A 16,299-nucleotide genomic window follows, 5' to 3' on the forward strand; every position below is an offset into this window, starting at 1 on the left:
TAAGAAGAATGCCGGGAGGTGGTAGCACACACCTTTAATCCCAGCACTCGGGAGGCAGAGGCAGAGGCAGGCGGATCTCTGTGAGTTCGAGACCAGCCTGGACTGCAAAGTGAGTTCCAGGACAGTCAGGGCTACACAGAGAGGATTTGTCTTGAAAACAAAGGGGGGGGGAGGGGAGCCTGAAATCCTCACCATTTTTGAGGTCTGTGAAATTGCACTTCAAAAATGTTCAGTCAATATCACATTGACTCCAAATAATGGAACAAGAGTTCTAGCCCGCCTTAGGCTCTTATTTGCCAGACCACAGAGTTTCTCATTAGTTCACACACATTGGTACCACACACCAGAACCTTTCAACATCTTTATGTACCCGCTTACAAAAACACTGCTGCACCTGTACAAATGACAAGCGGTCACTCCCCTCCAGAGAACTCAACAAGTGTGTGGTCCAAGGCTATGCTGCCTCCTGATCCCACGTACTCAACATCTCCTTTGCCTTCCCAGATCCGCGATCCTATTCTGACCCGGACTTCCCTAACTGGCTCCCCCGCCCTCCTCTAGAACTGGAGAAGTCGGCCCTGAGAACTACAACTCCCAAGCACCCCCGCCTAACCCTCTACGGGACCGTCGGACGCACGGCTTCTGGGACTTGTGGTTCTATGCGGAAACCGGTGGGCTCTATAGACGGACTCCGTATCCCAGCATGCCGAGGAGCCGGAAGGCAAGGGCTCAGAGGGCACAGGGCCGAGGCGGCCGCCGGGGGCGCGCAGGCGCGGCGTCCCTGTTTGTCGGCCCCGGAGAAAGGAGGAGGTACCGTCAAGTCAAAACCCTATCCCAGAAGGAGCTAAACGGTCTTGACTTGGGCCGGAACAAGACACCAGTACCCCGCAGAGCCTCACAGTGGATGGAGGACGCCCAGCCTTGAGATCAACGCTAGCCTGGCCAGCCTGGCCGCTGGGCTTACGGAACTGGCCGGCAGGCGTGCCCAAGCCGCTCAGGGCCTAACCTCAGGTCCTCGGCCAGGGGCATAGGCTCTGGCCTGGCAGCAAGGCTTTCTCTTCCTCTTGGAGCTACAACCGGACCAGACCGGAACCAGAGCCTTCCCAGAGAGCAGTGAGTAGCCGGGCCTGGGCCTCCTGTCGGGGCCGGACTGGGACGAGGCCCCGGGGAGGCCCCTAGGCCACCTTCCTCACCTTCCATCAAGTCGACGTCCGCCGGGAAAATGCAGCGCGCCCTCCCCGGTGCCCGCCAGCATCTGGGGGCCATCCTGGCCAGCGCCAGCGTGGTGGTGAAGGCGCTGTGCGCCGTGGTACTGTTCCTCTATCTCCTTTCCTTCGCCGTGGACACGGACTGCCTGGCGGTCACCCCGGGCTACCTTTTCCCACCCAACTTCTGGATCTGGACCCTGGCAACCCATGGGCTGATGGAACAGCACGTGTGGGACGTGGCCATCAGTCTGGCCACAGTAGTGGTGGCCGGGCGATTACTGGAGCCCCTCTGGGGAGCCTTGGAGCTGCTCATCTTCTTCTCGGTGGTGAATGTGTCCGTGGGGCTTCTGGGGGCCTTCGCCTACCTCCTCACCTACATGGCTTCCTTCAACTTGGTCTACCTGTTCACTGTTCGTATCCATGGCGCCCTGGGTTTCCTAGGTGGTGTCCTGGTGGCACTCAAGCAAACTATGGGAGACTGTGTGGTCCTGCGAGTGCCCCAGGTCCGCGTCAGCGTAGTTCCCATGCTGTTGTTGGCTTTGCTGCTGCTGCTCCGGCTGGCCACGCTGCTCCAGAGCCCGGCCCTGGCTTCCTACGGCTTTGGACTGCTGTCCAGTTGGGTGTATCTTCGCTTCTATCAGCGCCATAGCCGGGGCCGAGGGGACATGGCTGACCATTTTGCTTTTGCCACCTTCTTTCCGGAGATTGTGCAGCCTGTGGTGGGGCTGCTAGCGAACCTGGTGCATGGCCTCCTGGTGAAAGTCAAGGTATGCCAGAAGACAGTGAAGCGCTATGATGTGGGAGCCCCATCATCCATCACTATCAGCCTCCCAGGCACAGACCCTCAAGACGCCGAGCGGAGAAGGTAACTGGGAATCTTCCAGAATCTTGGCTAGCTAGACTGTGGTCACCGGCCATCCATTGAGGAGCTTGCTCTACACAGGCAGGAGAACTACAGCCTGGAGTTGGGGGCAGCCTCGGAGCGGATTTGGGATTGGGCCTTGAGGAAGGAACTCAGTGTGTAGGCTTCACGGCTCTAGTGTGTGTTTCTCACCACTTGGCCACTTAACCGGTTTACAGACTGCCCAGTCACCTTTGGTCTGGCCTCAGAATTTCCAGATTCTAGACACTGATCCTGTAGACAGAGATTATTGGTCCCTTTCTCCTGTGATGGAGAGGGGAGCAATGTCTGTGTCCTCAAGTGTTTCTTTCCACTTACCGTAGGATGATTGGGTATTACTAAACTTGCTCCTCTTTCAGGCATGTGTCACCAAACATGGGGACAGGCTGAATGACCACTGTGGGAACCTGCTGACCACAGCAGGCAGGGCTGAGCCCTCCAACCCAGGGTGTCTGCAGCATCAGTAATTTCATGGCGTTATTCACTGGACACTGTAGTCAAAGCAAGAAAAAGCTTTTATTCCCTCAGACCTATGGACTCTTTATAGTGTCCAGTGTTATTTTTGAGACTTTTCAGGCCATGTCTCCCAAGCCTGCTGCTCAGCCTTTGTCAGAGGTTCCTGCCTTTGCTCAGCTGCGAAGCGGGTTCCTGACTTCAGTGGAGGAATGCTCTCGGGCTATTCACTCCTGCTGCTGCTGCGTAGTCGAGTGTAGACTGCCACTTCCTTGAGGGGGTTAGCAGCGCTAGGTGAGGGAACACACCCGGGCATGCTGCAAGCCTAATTCTGGGTTTTAGAGCTTGAGGGTTTTGGGGGGTGTCCTAACGACAAGTCCTTTTTGACCTCATTTAGCAGAGGAAGAGTGAGCTTTCGAGTTGTTTGGATGGGACTGGACCAGAGGTTACCCTTGCCCCAGGGAGAGGTCTTGAGTTGCTGTGGTTGACTGGTCATTCAAAAAAAACCACTATCGGGCTGGAGAGATGGCTCAGTGGTTAAGAGCACTGGCTCTTCCAGAGGTCCTGAGTTCAATTCCCAGCAACCACATGGTGGCTCACAACCATCTGTAATGAGATCTGGCGCCCTCTTCTGGCATGCAGACATACATGGAGGCAGAATGTTGTATACATAATAAATAAATAAAATCTTTAAAAAAAAAAAAACAAAAACAAAAAAACCACTATCTAGGATCAAGAAAATGGACAGAAAAGGAAGAATGGGGATTGGGGCAAGAGGCAGGCTCCTGGCATAGTCTGATGGTTCTTGGCTTACATGGAGTGGGTATTACTCTTACAATTTGTCCTCTGACTGTATGCCACTCTCAGACCCAAAGGACTACAAGCAGGAAGTAGGAAATTGAATACTGACAAGGACATCTCCAAGAGTAGTCTGGGGAGTGACAGAGAAGGAGTGTTACTGCCCCAGGGTTTTTAATGCCCTTGTCCCTGTTGCTTTTCCTATCTTTTTCCTTGGCATGGTAGACTCTTTGATCTTAGAAGCCATAGAATGGCTGCCTTTAGTGGTAAATAGGCTGAGCCACCAGGATCCATAGTGACCCAGCTACAAGTGGCCACTTGACCTTCTGTGGGCCAGACTGCGGAAGACTTGGGACCTTGTTCTTCACTGAGGCTATGTTGCTCAGTGAGTAGGGCACATCCTCCTTGAAGGAGTTCCCTGCTGGTGTCCAAGGTGTGGAGAAGCACCCAAAGCATGCTGCAGGCTAGTTCTGGGCCCTACAGCTTGAGTTTTTCTGGGTGTCTACACAAAATTCCCAGGTGTATTTTCTCACCAAGTCTGCCCCTGAGAACAATAGGGTGTGCCCTGTGCATGCCCACATGGGCTGTTTCTCTTCTACGTGGGCTCTGCTAAGACTTGGGTGGCTTTGGGAAACTTCTAGAAAGATTCTCATAGTTAGGGTGAAATGATTGAAGTTGATGCTGCTTCATTAACCCTAGCTGAGCCTGGTGAGACAGGCCCATAGTCCCCTCTGCTTGGGAGGCTGAGACAGGAGGATCATGAATTCAAGGTCAGCCTGGGCTATAAGAGCTAACTTGAAGCCAGCATGGAGGATTTCATTAACAAGACTTGCCTTTAAAAAAATGATTCGTTTGTTTTAAGTGCTGGGAATATAGCTCTGTGGTAGAATGCTAGCCCTAGGTTTAATCCTTAATAGCACACAAATAAAGGACCCTGTCCCTGGGTGTGACACCTGTGCACAGGCAGGAGCTCATCCCCAGGGACTAGGACATTCCACTTGTCTGCCCTGAGGCACTAGATCCGTCTCTAGCCAACAGACTTTGCCTGGAGGTCTGACAGTGACGAGGAAGCTCCACATTCTAATTGGCAAAGCAGATCCTGGGCCAGTCTCTTGGACCCTGCATGAGGAAGGGAAACCATGGTGTTCTGGGGACCAGTCTCTGGTGGGAGGAGTTGGCCTTCTGAGGAAGGTTGCAGAACATGTGCCTCTCCCAAGCCCAGTGTGACCTGTTTTCTCTTTTCTGGCTTTAGGCAACTGGCCCTAAAGGCTCTCAATGAGCGGCTGAAGAGAGTGGAGGATCAGTCTGTCTGGCCCAGCATGGATGATGATGAAGAGGAGGCTGGGGCAAAAAAGGACAGTCCTCTGCCCTCAGAAAAAGCTTCCACACCCCCAGGGAAGGGGACTGCCCCAGAATCCAGTCTCATTACCTTTGAGGCAGCTCCTCCAAAACTGTAACTCCAGACCACTGAGTGTAGCATCCCAGCTACCCCAGGGCACTGACTGCTCTGAGGATGGAAGGAGGACCTTCTGGGGGTCTCTTTGGCCTTCTGCTGTTCCTCAGCAACACTACATGGGACCCTTGCTACCTGGTTCCAACTCCAGACAACCACAATGCCAGGTATGGGGCCTCTGAGCATCAGCCAGTCCAGACCCCCATTTGTGGTAAGACTGTACCTCAGCAGGTGCAGTTCCTCACCAAGGAAGTGGCTGCAGGGACACTGGTGTCGCAGCTCCTAGGCTAGCGTCACATTCGAAACTGGTTGCTAACAGCCCTGAGCCAAGGCAAGGATTTGAAATTGCCAAAAATGTCCTGGGGGCCCAACCAGTATGGGTCTGTACATCTCTGCCCTCCCCCAGACTGCATTCATGTCAGGGTTTCTTGTGCCCTTCTGCTGTGGCAGTGACTGTCTAGCCAGAGCCACTACAGCTCCCAGGTATTTTCTACAGGACCACCTGAGCGGGCAGCCAAGCCCAGCCTCACAGTATCAATAAAGCGGTTCTTTGAGGTGTGGCTCCCTGGCTCCTTTAGGCCACTTTGTGCAGCCCTCTCGTCCTTACCAAATGCAAAATTAAATGTGTTTTCTGGGTCCTAGGGCTCAGTTCCATGGCAACTCCACCTCACTAAGAATTCCATTGCCCTCACCTCTACTACATGCCTGCTACTAAGCAATCTGGTCAGAGCTGTTACCTCAGTCCCTTACTCCTTTTTTATCTCCTCAGTCTTAGGAAGGCCCTGTGCAAGAGGACTTGACAGCTGAAGTCCTCTCCATCTTAAGTTGTCTTAGGCAGGGCATGGTGGCAAACACCTATAATCCCTATCTCAAAGAAAAACCTGAGGCTGAAGGTGGCACTCAGTCGGTAGGACCACTTGTTTAGTACTTAGAGAGCTCTGGTTTGAGTCCCAGCACTGCGTTAGAGGGGTATGGTACACATACACATGGTATGTATGCTTATACTGTTAGCCCAGTGCTCAGAAGTGGAGGCAGGAGGATCTGAGGTTGGCTATCATCCTTGGCCACACAGCAGGTTCAAAGCCCACATGGGAGATGGGAAATTTGTCTGAAATCAAAAGGAAAGTTTTTCTTGTTTATGATTCAACTTTCTTTTTCGAGAAAGGGTCTATTATTATAGCTTTGGCTTTGTTGACCAGGTTAGTCTTGAACTCACAGAGATCCACCTGCCACCGTAACTAACCTTGGTTCAACTCTAAGTTGTGCCCTGTGCAGGAAACCTGTGGAAACAGTCTCCCTCCCTCCACTGAGCTAACCATGTTCCCAGACTCCAGGACTTTGCTGGAAACAGCTGTGCTGTGCACCTGCCGCCTACTAACGCACTGGGTGTCGCAGGAAGCTTAGAGGCAGGGTTCTGGGAGAACACCACCATTTGCAGGGGTCCCCGCCTCACCTGCTGCCCATAGTCTCACGTTGATGGCATCAGCGAGAACCATCCCAGTGGCACTGCTCCTCCCATAGTCTTTCCAGTTTGGTTTTTGTTATTTTCAGTTTTCTCTTTATTTTACTTTTTTCATCCGTGATTCTGGACATACCAATACAAATCTAAGCTGTATGGCTGGGGAGACAGTGTTGCAACCCCAACTTCATCAGACACATGATTCGGGCTCCCCTGAGCTGATAGCAAGAAAAGGGAGGGCACTCCAGCACGAGGAGCAGAAATGTCACCGATCTACCCAAGTGCCCTAGTACCTGAATGTTCCCTGACAGAGGGTCAAGCAGGTTTCTAGCCCCAGGTCCTATGCTGAGGTGCAAATCCAGGCTTCCTGGTATCTGGGAAGCTCATGGTTGGATCCTCTTGCGGTATAGGTAGGCATTGCTCACTTGGTTCATGATTACCAAGCTGGTGAGGACAGGACACAGCAGAACCAGGTACCAAGCACCACCAGTGACAGCAGCAGTAAACCAGGATGAGCACATGCCCAGCAGGAGGCTGGCACTACCCAGCAGGTAGCCCACCAACCCAGAAGTGGCATGGTAGAGTTTCAGCTTTGCCAGGGGCCATCGGGGCAGCAACTTGGGGTAGAGCAGCCCCACGCCCCCTGAACACTGCAGACCTGCCCACAGCACAGCTAACAGCCCTGTCTGCCCATGTCGGGTGGCCAGGTGTGCTTTGCCAAGCTGCTCTTTGTGGAGGATGACAAGCCCTAGACCCAACAGGGCACAGAGTAGGGCTAGCAGCTGAAGCACCCAGTGGCAGCGTGCTCGGACCTTCCGTGAGAGGGAACGCAGCAGTGAACTCTCCGGAGAGAACATCAGGAGTGCCTCGGTCATCAGGAAGGAGAACTGAGGAGACAGACTCAAATGAGTGCTGTACGCACTTTAGATAACCCTCCACGCAGGTGCACTTTGCCCCGTCCATCCTTCATTCCTTCCCCAAGGATAAGATGCTGCATTTGGTGAGCCGGTGGAAGGCCCTGTGTGGGGGGCAAAATGTCTGCCCTGAGTAGTTAGGGATAGCTGCCTCTCCAGACTTCTCCCTAGGTACTTTTCTGAAATGTCAACTCTGCTAAGTTACCCAGCAAACAAGGTTTGAGACGTGGCAGTAATAAATGATTCACAAGCTTTGTTTGCCTCCCATGAGGCTGGATACAATTTCTCGGCAAGAGCTGTCCACATGGGTGCACTGTTTAAGGGAAAATTAGATGCATCACCATAAACTAAGGTTTTTAGGGACAGAGCAATCTCCAAATGTAATTTTTCAGCTTCCTGGCTGGAGGTGAGAGAAGCCTAATTTTGTGCTTGGGTGATGTCCCCCATTTGTCCTGGTCTTGAATACCATCTTTCAATCCTTAGATATATGTCAGAGGCAGTAGTTGGAACACGCAACTCCTCTAAGCTGGCACTAGATGCCTTCAAGGATCCCAAGGGTCACCACCTATGCCCACACTCTACCCCTAAAAGTTACCCAGATCCACTACTTACAGCCAGAGACATAAGAACAGGATGCCAGGAGAACAGACCTGGAATGAGAAGAGGAAGCCTCATGGAGCAGAGGGAAAAAGAAACCAGTATGTCCAACCCTACAGCCTGAACGTGAACAGCCCACCTTCATCTAAAGAGATGCCAAAATGTGAATCCCTTCGTAACAAGCTCATGTTAGCCACCCACCCCTACTCACTTCCTGGGGTAACATGCTCTGCCACTCCTCTGGCAGCTCCTTCCTCCAGCAGCTCCATGAGTCAGGAAAGAAATGCCAAGTCAAAAAGAAACCATGTACTTTCTGAAGCTTGGCCAGGCTGGCGGAGCCCCCACACCGATCTACTCTCCCCGGGGCCTAATATTCCTCAGCCAGCCAAGCCTGTTCCCACGAGTTAAGCCCTTTCACTTCCTACTGCCCCTATTCCCCAAGAAAAGTGGCTTTTCACTCCCATAAGTCAACTATGAGTTCTATCTACTTACTGGAGCCAGGTCTGGCAAGTACAGTCACAAAGATGGTAAAGCCCAAGGCCACAAGGTGGGCTGCAGCCCCAGAGGCAGTGCGCAGAGCTCGGTAGATGTGCGACTCCGTCTCCACAGAAAGGGCCATGGTCAGCCCAGCTGATAGCTGTACAGCCTGAAAGCATTGTAGGCATTGGCAAGGGTGCCCACTGTCCACGCCTCACCGAGGACAGTAATTTAGGGCAGGAATGCCACCTTTTTTCCGGAGAAGTTAGGACAGGAGCAGAACAAAGTAGGCACCAAGAACAGTCCCAACTTAACAAAGTCTACCTGTCAAACACCTGTATTTGAAGTGGTACTGATCGCACCGAGCAGGTGGGAATGCGTGAGGACAAGTAAAACTACAAATCCCAAAATGCAGCACGTCATCACTAGCCGGGACGGAAGACGTGGAGCACTACGGGAATTGTAGTTCCCAGCTGCTTTCCTAGCTAAGCGTGAGTCTCTTTGCACATTGCCTCCCCACGTGCACCTAGCACGCTGTACCTCCACGGTAGGAATTTTCCTTTCTCACCTGCTTCTCAGGTTCGACGCAGTGACTTCCTCCAAAATAAATTGGATCCCCTGGACCCGCCAGCCGTGCCACCGCTCCTTTACGGAGGCGCTTCACTTCCGGGTGCGTTGTCCACCCACCCAAGACTTCCTGGGACAAGCCCCCTCCCATCCCATCCAGCGCCAGCCACGCCTCCGAGGCGCGCTGCGCAGGCGCTGTTGAGTTGACTGAGCTTTTGGTTTGTGTTCACAAACCTGTGTGACCTAGCTCAGGCCTCTTTCTCTTTTTGACAGGTGTTCCCAGGGGTGGAAGCGACCACGGCACGAAAGACAAGGGACTACAGACTCAGGACCGGTCAGCGCCATGGGCAGCAGCTGCCGCATTGAATGCATATTCTTCAGCGAATTCCACCCAACGCTAGGACCCAAAATTACCTATCAGGTGCCTTTCACATTCCCGGGACCTGACTAGGAGAGGGATGCTCTCCGGAGCTTAGCTGGCTGCCTGGGTCCCTGTGCTGCCTCCAGGCTTACCATCCATTCCTTGAATGGAGATGATACACAGACCCAGGTCTCTTGTTCCTAGTAGGGGAGGGAAATTTGCCACACAAGCGGTTTTTGTGGCAAATCAGGCTATAGGATTCAGGGAGATGATCGGTCTCATGGAGAGTTAAATGACCCAAGAGAGTCACTGAACTGAGACACAAATGATGTCTAAAAGTTAGGTGAGAGCAGAGTATTCCAGGCAGTGGGAATAATGAATGCAAAAGCCAGGAAGCTTTCCAAAACATAGCTTGTGTTTTGAAACACAAAAGAGTACTGGGCAGGCGAGGGAAAGAAAACAGTAGCGGACTTGTGCCTGGGTGGGATGTACAACCACCCAGTCCCAGTGTCTGAGGGAATCTCATCTCTGCCCTCCGCAGGTCCCTGAGGATTTCATCTCCCGAGAGCTGTTTGACACTGTCCAAGTGTACATCATCACCAAGCCCGAGTTACAGAACAAGCTTATCACTGTGTGAGGTCCTGGTGGGGTGGGAGCAGAGGGGTCCCAGACTGGCTTGTGTGCGGGCTGACTCTCCTCTACCCATCCAGCACGGCCATGGAGAAGAAGCTGATTGGCTGCCCTGTATGCATTGAACACAAGAAGTACAGCCGCAATGCCCTCCTCTTCAACTTGGGCTTCGTGTGTGATGCTCAGGCCAAGACTTGTGCCCTTGAACCCATTGTTAAAAAGCTGGCTGGCTACTTGACCACACTGGAGGTCTGCAACATGATGGGCTTGGGTGCATGGCAGGCACAGTTGGGGGAAACTGTTCCCATGTCTCCAATTCCTAGCCTCCAACAGCTAGCTCAGAATGCAGCCAGCTCTGAGGTCTACTCAACCATGTTGTCCATGTTCTGTCCAGCTCGAAAGCAGCTTTGTGTCCACAGAGGAGAGCAAGCAGAAGTTGGTGCCTATCATGGCCATCTTACTGGAAGAACTAAATGCCTCTGGCCGGTGCACTCTACCCATTGGTATGGGCAGCCTCTACCGGGGCAGTATATGAATGGAGGAAGGATGGGAGAGCACAGAAATGAGCGTAGCCCCTGCAGGAGGACAGGATTCTTGGACAAGTTGGTGGGCAAGAAATAGCCGTGGGTTGAAACAATGATGTCTGAGGGTTCAGTGTCTAATGGGGGTGGAGGAGCAGGCAGCAGAATTCTCCAGCACTACTGAAGAAGTATCTTAGCAACATTCTTCCCCTTCTCTGGGCCTTAGTTTCTTGCTCCGTAAAAGAGGAAGAATGATCCTCCCAGGACCAGTCTGCCTGCCCCAGTTAATGCTAGGAGAGTTAAAGTAGTGACTGAGGGCTCCTTGGGAAAGATGACACTGAGGATGTGGTGGGGTCCCCACAGATGAATCCAACACCATCCACTTGAAGGTGATTGAGCAGCGGCCTGACCCTCCTGTGGCTCAGGAGTATGATGTGCCTGTCTTTACCAAAGACAAAGAGGATTTCTTCAATTCACAGTGGGACCTCACCACACAGCAGGTATACGCTATACAGGCCCTCTCTCAAGTATTACCACCTTGGGCCTCCCACAACCTTAGCTTCAGCTCACCCTTGCCGACCCTGCTTTCCTCTTTTCAGATCCTGCCCTACATTGATGGCTTCCGCCATGTCCAAAAGATCTCTGCTGAGGCAGATGTGGAGCTCAACCTGGTGCGCATTGCCATTCAGAACCTGCTGTGAGTGCAGATACAGTTGTGCCCACTTGAGGGCCACCAGACAGAGGGAAGCAAAAGGACCCTGAGTGTGGCGGTGGGAAGGCATGGTTTGGAAGCTAAGCGCATCTGTTTCCCCCAGGTACTATGGTGTTGTGACACTGGTCTCCATCCTCCAGGTAGGTGGGGCTGGGATATAGCTAAGTAAAATGGGAATCATTTGGCCTGGACCAGATCAAGCCAGACCCCCAAGCACATCACCCAGGTCCTTATATGTTCTAGTACTCCAATGTGTACTGCCCGACTCCAAAAGTCCAGGACCTGGTAGATGATAAGTCCTTGCAGGAGGCATGTCTCTCCTACGTCACCAAACAAGGTAGGGGCAAACCCTGTGGGAGACCCATTTGGGGAGGATAAGGCCACCTAGGAAGCTGACCGTGGCACCCACAGGGCACAAAAGGGCCAGTCTCCGAGACGTATTCCAGCTGTACTGCAGTCTGAGCCCCGGCACCACTGTGCGAGACCTCATCGGCCGCCACCCCCAGCAGTTGCAGCACGTCGATGAGAGGTCAGAGGGCATTCTCAGGCTTGCGCGGGTTCAACCATCTTGAGTCTCTCTGGAGGAGCCTCGAGCCAAATAGGAAGCCGGGGATTCCCAATGAGTATAAGTATGTGGCCCACTAGTCCAGGCAGCCTTCCTGGAGATGGTGACCTTGGAGGCCACCCTAGCCTGTAAGGCACTGAAGGAAAGGTTGGCTAGGCTAGGCTAGGCTAGGCTAGGGTACCAACGCTCTTCCCCAACCATCACTTCAGGAAGCTGATCCAGTTTGGGCTTATGAAGAACCTCATCCGGAGACTACAGAAGTATCCAGTTCGAGTGTCTCGGGAGGAACGGAGCCACCCTGCCCGCCTTTACACGGGCTGCCACAGCTATGATGAGATCTGCTGCAAGACAGGTGGAGGCAGGCAGGGCAGGCTGGGGGAGGTAAGGGCTGACCGACCCTGCAAGGCGGCTGACCTTGCCTCCCTCATACCACCAGGCATGAGCTACCACGAACTGGATGAGCGACTAGAAAACGACCCCAACATCATCATTTGCTGGAAGTGAGGCTGACTGGAGCGTATTGCTATGGCCACGTGCCCCTGCTACGCCCTCATTGGTCCACGGGGGCCAGACAAGTAGGCTTGTGCATATGGTCTGGAGGTGATCCTCGGTTCTGTGAATCAAGTCATCTCTTTCGTCCTGTGGAGTTTTGAATACTGGCTCAGCCAATCACTAAAGACGTGAATGTGCTAGTCATGCCAGCTAGCCTGGCCTGGCTGGAGTGCCATCTAGTGGACAGAAGTGGCAATGGCCAAGTAAACAGTATGGTTTTGGTTTGGTCTGGTTTGGTTTTTGTCTTATTGCGAGGGGAGTGATTTTTTTGAGACAGGATCTCACTGTGTAGCTTTGGCTGTCCTGGGATTCACTATGTAGCCCAGGCTGGCCCTTAACTCATAGAGCTCTGACTGCCGGGTTTAAAGGTGTGTACCACTTCACCTAGGCACACATAGGTTTCTCTCTGTTTGTTGTTGTTTTCTATTTTCGCGGTGACTGGGGGAGGAGCGTGTTTTTTGAGACAGGTTCTTATGTAGCACAGACTGTCCTGGAATTGGCTGTGTAACAGATGACCGTGAACCTTCTGAGTCTCCTGTCTCTGGTTCCTGGGTTACACTTAAGCTCCCATGCCTCCCCCCCCACCCCCACCCCCCGTGTATACAGTGCTGGGGCCGAGGCTTTGTGCATGCTAGGCAAGTCCTCTACCGACTCAGCTATGACCACAGCTCTGGACCTGCAAACCAAAAGAGCCAGACTCAGAAGGGACCAAGAGATGCTCCAGATTAGATTGCCAAGAAAGACCTCACTTGGGCGACGTAAGCTGGACCTTGCAGGAGTAAGAAGAGTATTCCAGAAGAAATAAGTTCAAAACCCTAAAGCAAGGGCCAAATGTAGTAGTGCATTCTTGTAATAACCAACACTAGGGAGGCTGACGTAGGAGAGCTGCTTCAAGTTCAAGGACAGGTTGGATGTGTGTGTTCAAAGCCAGCGTGGGTGACATAGTGACACCTTCCTCAAAAAGCCAAAGGAGTGTATGAGGAGCTGAAGGGAAGCCCATGAGGCTAGGACAGGGAAGCAAGCATGGGGTGCACACCTGAAACCCCAACATTTGGGAAGTTGTCCAAGAAGGGGGAAAATTTGGACCAGCCCTGGCTCTACAGTGAGCTCCAGCTTGGTCTTAGCTGTATAAGGAGACCCTGTCTCAAAGAAAGAGGATGGGGTGCTGGAGAGATGACTCAGAGGTTAAATCACTACTGCTCCTGCAGAAGACTGGAGTTTAGTTCCCAAACCCATGTGGGACAGCTCACAATTGCCTCTGACTCCAACTCCAAGGGTCTCAATGCCTCTGGCCTCTGTGTGTAAGCATTATAGCGTGAATGGAAAGGTGTCCTGGCAGCTGAGAGCCAAGGAATACTGCAAAGTCACATCACACAGCAAACCTCACACAAGATTTATTGGGAGGAAAAAAAACAGGATGTACGATGTTTTACTCTTGCTCTTTGCTCTTTTGGGGACCTGCTGTCCAGCTTCAAGTAAACCCACACGGAGGCTTTTCCTTCCTTGTGAATGCCTGGCCTTGGCTTGCTTTGTGCCAGCTTTTCTTAAATTATCCCATCTACCTTTTGCCTCCCGGCTTTTTCCTTTTCTTACTTTCACTCTTACCCCATGGCTGGCTGGCTGGCTGGCCCGCCCCTGGAGTACTCCCTTGTTCTCTCCTTGCTCCTCTTCTTCCTCGGTTTTCCTTCTATTTATACCCTCTGCCTGCCGGCCCCTCCTATCCTCGCTCCTGCCTCGCTATTGGCCGTTCAGCTCTTTATTAGACCATCAAGTATTTTAGACAGACAAAGAATCACAGCTTCACAGAGTTCAACAAATGCAGCATAAACAAAAGCAACACACCTTAAAATAATATTCCCCAATACCAGGAGGGTGGCTGCCTCTGTTGGAGCAAGAAACAGCAGAAAACTGAACAGGACACAGGGCTTAAATAGAGCTTCTTGGGAAGGGGGTAGAACTTTCCAGGATGGAGACTGATGGAAATTCATGTCCAGAGATTGAGCTTTTTACTCTGTAGGATGGAGCAGGGTCCAGCAGGTAGAGTACTTAGAGTATTCTGTGGGTGGAACCTGGCAGTTAGAGCTCCTTGGGATAGTGGCCTGGTCACTCCTGTGACTCAAGGGACTTACACCGTGGGCACCTGCACACACGTGCGCTTGTGCACAGACACAAACATAATTTAAAAATGAACTTAGGAGGGGAATGGGACAAAAACTGAAGCTGGGAGGTAGGAGAAGGGGTGAGAGACAGGTCCTTCAGAGCTGGTAAGTGCTGTGGTCTAGCATTTTGGGTGCCAGAGGTAGGCACAGGGCATCCGGAGGAAAGGATGTTAGGTGTGCATGTTTAGGACTCCTGGCTGCTGGACTGAATCTGGGGACACAGGCCTTTGATTTCAGCACAAAGAGACTGAGCAGAGGCGGATCTCTATGGCTTGGAGGCCAATTTAATATGCATAGGGAGTTCCAAGCCAGCCTGGATCACAAAGTAAGACCCTTTCTCCAAAAAAATAAAAGACAGCTTCTGGGGAGAGTCTAGAGTGCAGTTACGTCGGTCTCATGAGAGACCGCTATAGTTACCCCCATGAGAGTCTCAGACAGTGCGACTGCAGAAGAGGTAAGGATCCAAGTTATCCATAACTGCTCCGGCCCTGGAGAGGTGTGGCCAGTCTCTGTCTGCTTATTGGCAGGGAAGTGGGCGTGGCAAGCGGGGCATCAGAAGGACTCTACGCAGGCGCCAAGCTCACTCTTTTCCATGGCGACGAAATCGACGCGCCCCAACGGCTTAGCAACTGTTCTGTGCCAGACTTTGGTCCCGCCACTGAAGTCTGTCAGTTTCCCCTATTCCGACTCCTGCATCACAACCGCCCAAAAGCCAAACTAATCCTGGTCCCTCGACATGGGCGACCTAGAGCTGCTGCTGCCTGGGGAGGCTGATGTGTTGGTGCAGGGCCTGCGCAGCTTCCAGCTAAGGGAGATGGGATCCGAAGGGTGAGGCACCTGCAATAGGTGGGGTCACCTGGTCCTTTAGTGGGGAAGCTTGGCACTGACATTGGAGAAGGGGTGGCCCAGTGTGGAGGGGGCTCCAGGTGGAAGGCAAAGCCCTTTGAGATAGAAGTGTGTGGCTTCTGACGCACCTCTGGCCTCAGGACAGGATCACACTGGCTCCAGTAGATTGAGCCCCCACCTGCACTGTGTATTCCCGTTGCATATTTGTACACCCAATATACACACATCCCTTCGGGGGCAGGTGGAACAAGCAGCATGAGAACCTGGAGAAGCTGAACATGCAAGCCATCCTTGATGCCACTGTCAGCCAGGGTGAGCCCATCCAGGAACTGCTGGTCACCCATGGGAAGGTATGTCAAGATAGCTCAAATAATAAAAACCCAGAGACAGATACTGGGGTTCAAGCTGAAGATCAGAAAAGCAAAAACAGCCAGCCCCTGGCACTTACCTCTACCTCAGACCAAAATGGGTGATCCTACCTCCAGGAAACCTCAGACTGAGACCGAGGAGACCTGCCTCCTCCATTTAATATTCCTCTCTAGTCCTGGGATGAAAGGCATGCACCATGCCATCAGGCCTCTGTGCCTAACTAGTGTGGCTGCTGGGATTAAAGTGCCTACTAATGTGGCTGCTTTGCACTTTGATCTCCAGTCAAGCTTTATTTATTAAAACACAAATAATGTACCATTATAATTTCTGCCTTTCTACTCTTCCTCTTGGGGACACTGGGTACCTGTTCTTCCTTCTGGCCTGGTATGTCTGTCATTCCTAAGTTGGGGAAAAGGTGTTAGGTTTCTTCCATTTATTTTGAGATAAGGTGTTGATCGGTGACCCAGGCTGCTGTTAGCTCCCAAACTTCCTGTTTCTGACTCCCAAGTGCTGGGACTGCAGGCCTGTCCATCACTATACTTGGCTCTGTTTCCTATTTTACCCTAGGTGGATACAAGGACTAATTAGGGAGATAGCCGTGGGTCCTAGACTTGCCTGGGAGGAAAATCCAAGTACTCACATCACCCTGAAATGACTGAGGCCAAAGGAGACCCTCACTAAAGAGGAAGTGGGGCTTTCAAAGTGGGAAGAGCAGCCTTTTTTTTTTTTTTTTTTTTGAGACAGGAGTTTTTTATGG

The 16,299-nt window shown here is 52.3% G+C and overlaps 4 protein-coding genes across 5 annotated transcripts in view; 3 read left to right on the forward strand and 1 right to left on the reverse strand.

Moving 5' to 3' along the window:
• The first annotated feature begins 712 nt into the window (after positions 1-712).
• Positions 713-5,450, forward strand: Tmem115 (transmembrane protein 115). Its single transcript, XM_005347845.2, has 2 exons — positions 713-2,073; positions 4,613-5,450. Exons 1-2 carry the CDS (start codon positions 1,223-1,225, stop codon positions 4,815-4,817), a joined length of 1,056 nt encoding a protein of 351 aa, XP_005347902.1. The 5' UTR covers positions 713-1,222; the 3' UTR covers positions 4,818-5,450.
• An 898-nt stretch (positions 5,451-6,348) lies between these two features.
• Positions 6,349-8,890, reverse strand: LOC101997227 (cytochrome b561 domain-containing protein 2). Of its 2 annotated transcripts, none has more exons than XM_005347846.2 (4): positions 8,829-8,890; positions 8,276-8,429; positions 7,799-7,836; positions 6,349-7,159 (listed from the first exon to the last, which is right to left on the reverse strand). In XM_005347846.2, the coding sequence occupies exons 2-4, from the start codon at positions 8,400-8,402 to the stop codon at positions 6,656-6,658; spliced, it is 669 nt and encodes a 222-aa protein (XP_005347903.1). In that variant the 5' UTR covers positions 8,403-8,429; positions 8,829-8,890; the 3' UTR covers positions 6,349-6,655. The 2 variants fall into 2 exon arrangements, with proteins under 2 accessions (XP_005347903.1, XP_013201928.1); XM_013346474.2 differs by lacking the exon at positions 8,829-8,890 and adding an exon at positions 8,585-8,620.
• On the forward strand, positions 8,875-12,395 carry Nprl2 (NPR2 like, GATOR1 complex subunit). Its single transcript, XM_013346459.2, has 12 exons — positions 8,875-8,930; positions 9,101-9,248; positions 9,730-9,821; positions 9,899-10,067; positions 10,213-10,321; positions 10,703-10,839; positions 10,939-11,036; positions 11,155-11,191; positions 11,295-11,388; positions 11,463-11,580; positions 11,826-11,968; positions 12,053-12,395. Exons 2-12 carry the CDS (start codon positions 9,171-9,173, stop codon positions 12,118-12,120), a joined length of 1,143 nt encoding a protein of 380 aa, XP_013201913.1. The 5' UTR covers positions 8,875-8,930; positions 9,101-9,170; the 3' UTR covers positions 12,121-12,395.
• A 2,543-nt stretch (positions 12,396-14,938) lies between these two features.
• Positions 14,939-16,299, forward strand: part of Zmynd10 (zinc finger MYND-type containing 10) — a 5,194-nt gene continuing 3,833 nt past the window's right edge. The window contains exons 1-2 of the mRNA XM_005347848.3: positions 14,939-15,155; positions 15,415-15,523. Coding sequence (XP_005347905.1) covers positions 15,064-15,155; positions 15,415-15,523 — 201 coding nt within the window. The 5' untranslated portion in view covers positions 14,939-15,063. The remainder of the gene's footprint in view (positions 15,156-15,414; positions 15,524-16,299) is intronic.

Source organism: Microtus ochrogaster, chromosome 5 (assembly GCF_000317375.1).
Source record: "Microtus ochrogaster isolate Prairie Vole_2 chromosome 5, MicOch1.0, whole genome shotgun sequence".
NCBI lineage: Eukaryota > Metazoa > Chordata > Mammalia > Rodentia > Cricetidae > Microtus > Microtus ochrogaster.

Bases quoted from the DNA above. Each gene is read 5' to 3' on its own strand.
- Tmem115 (XM_005347845.2), top strand. From the start codon at position 1,223: ATGCAGCGCGCCCTCCCCGGTGCCCGCCAGCATCTGGGGGCCATCCTG. The intron at 2,074-4,612 runs GTAACTGGGAAT...TTCTGGCTTTAG, and splicing joins CAAGACGCCGAGCGGAGAAG to GCAACTGGCCCTAAAGGCTC.
- Nprl2 (XM_013346459.2), top strand. From the start codon at position 9,171: ATGGGCAGCAGCTGCCGCATTGAATGCATATTCTTCAGCGAATTCCAC. The intron at 9,249-9,729 runs GTGCCTTTCACA...TGCCCTCCGCAG, and splicing joins GACCCAAAATTACCTATCAG to GTCCCTGAGGATTTCATCTC. The intron at 10,840-10,938 runs GTATACGCTATA...TCCTCTTTTCAG, and splicing joins GGGACCTCACCACACAGCAG to ATCCTGCCCTACATTGATGG.
- LOC101997227 (XM_005347846.2), bottom strand. From the start codon at position 8,402: ATGGCCCTTTCTGTGGAGACGGAGTCGCACATCTACCGAGCTCTGCGC. The intron at 7,837-8,275 runs GTAAGTAGATAG...TTCTCATTCCAG, and splicing joins ACTTGCCAGACCTGGCTCCA to GTCTGTTCTCCTGGCATCCT. The intron at 7,160-7,798 runs GTAAGTAGTGGA...CTGTCTCCTCAG, and splicing joins CTGTTCTTATGTCTCTGGCT to TTCTCCTTCCTGATGACCGA.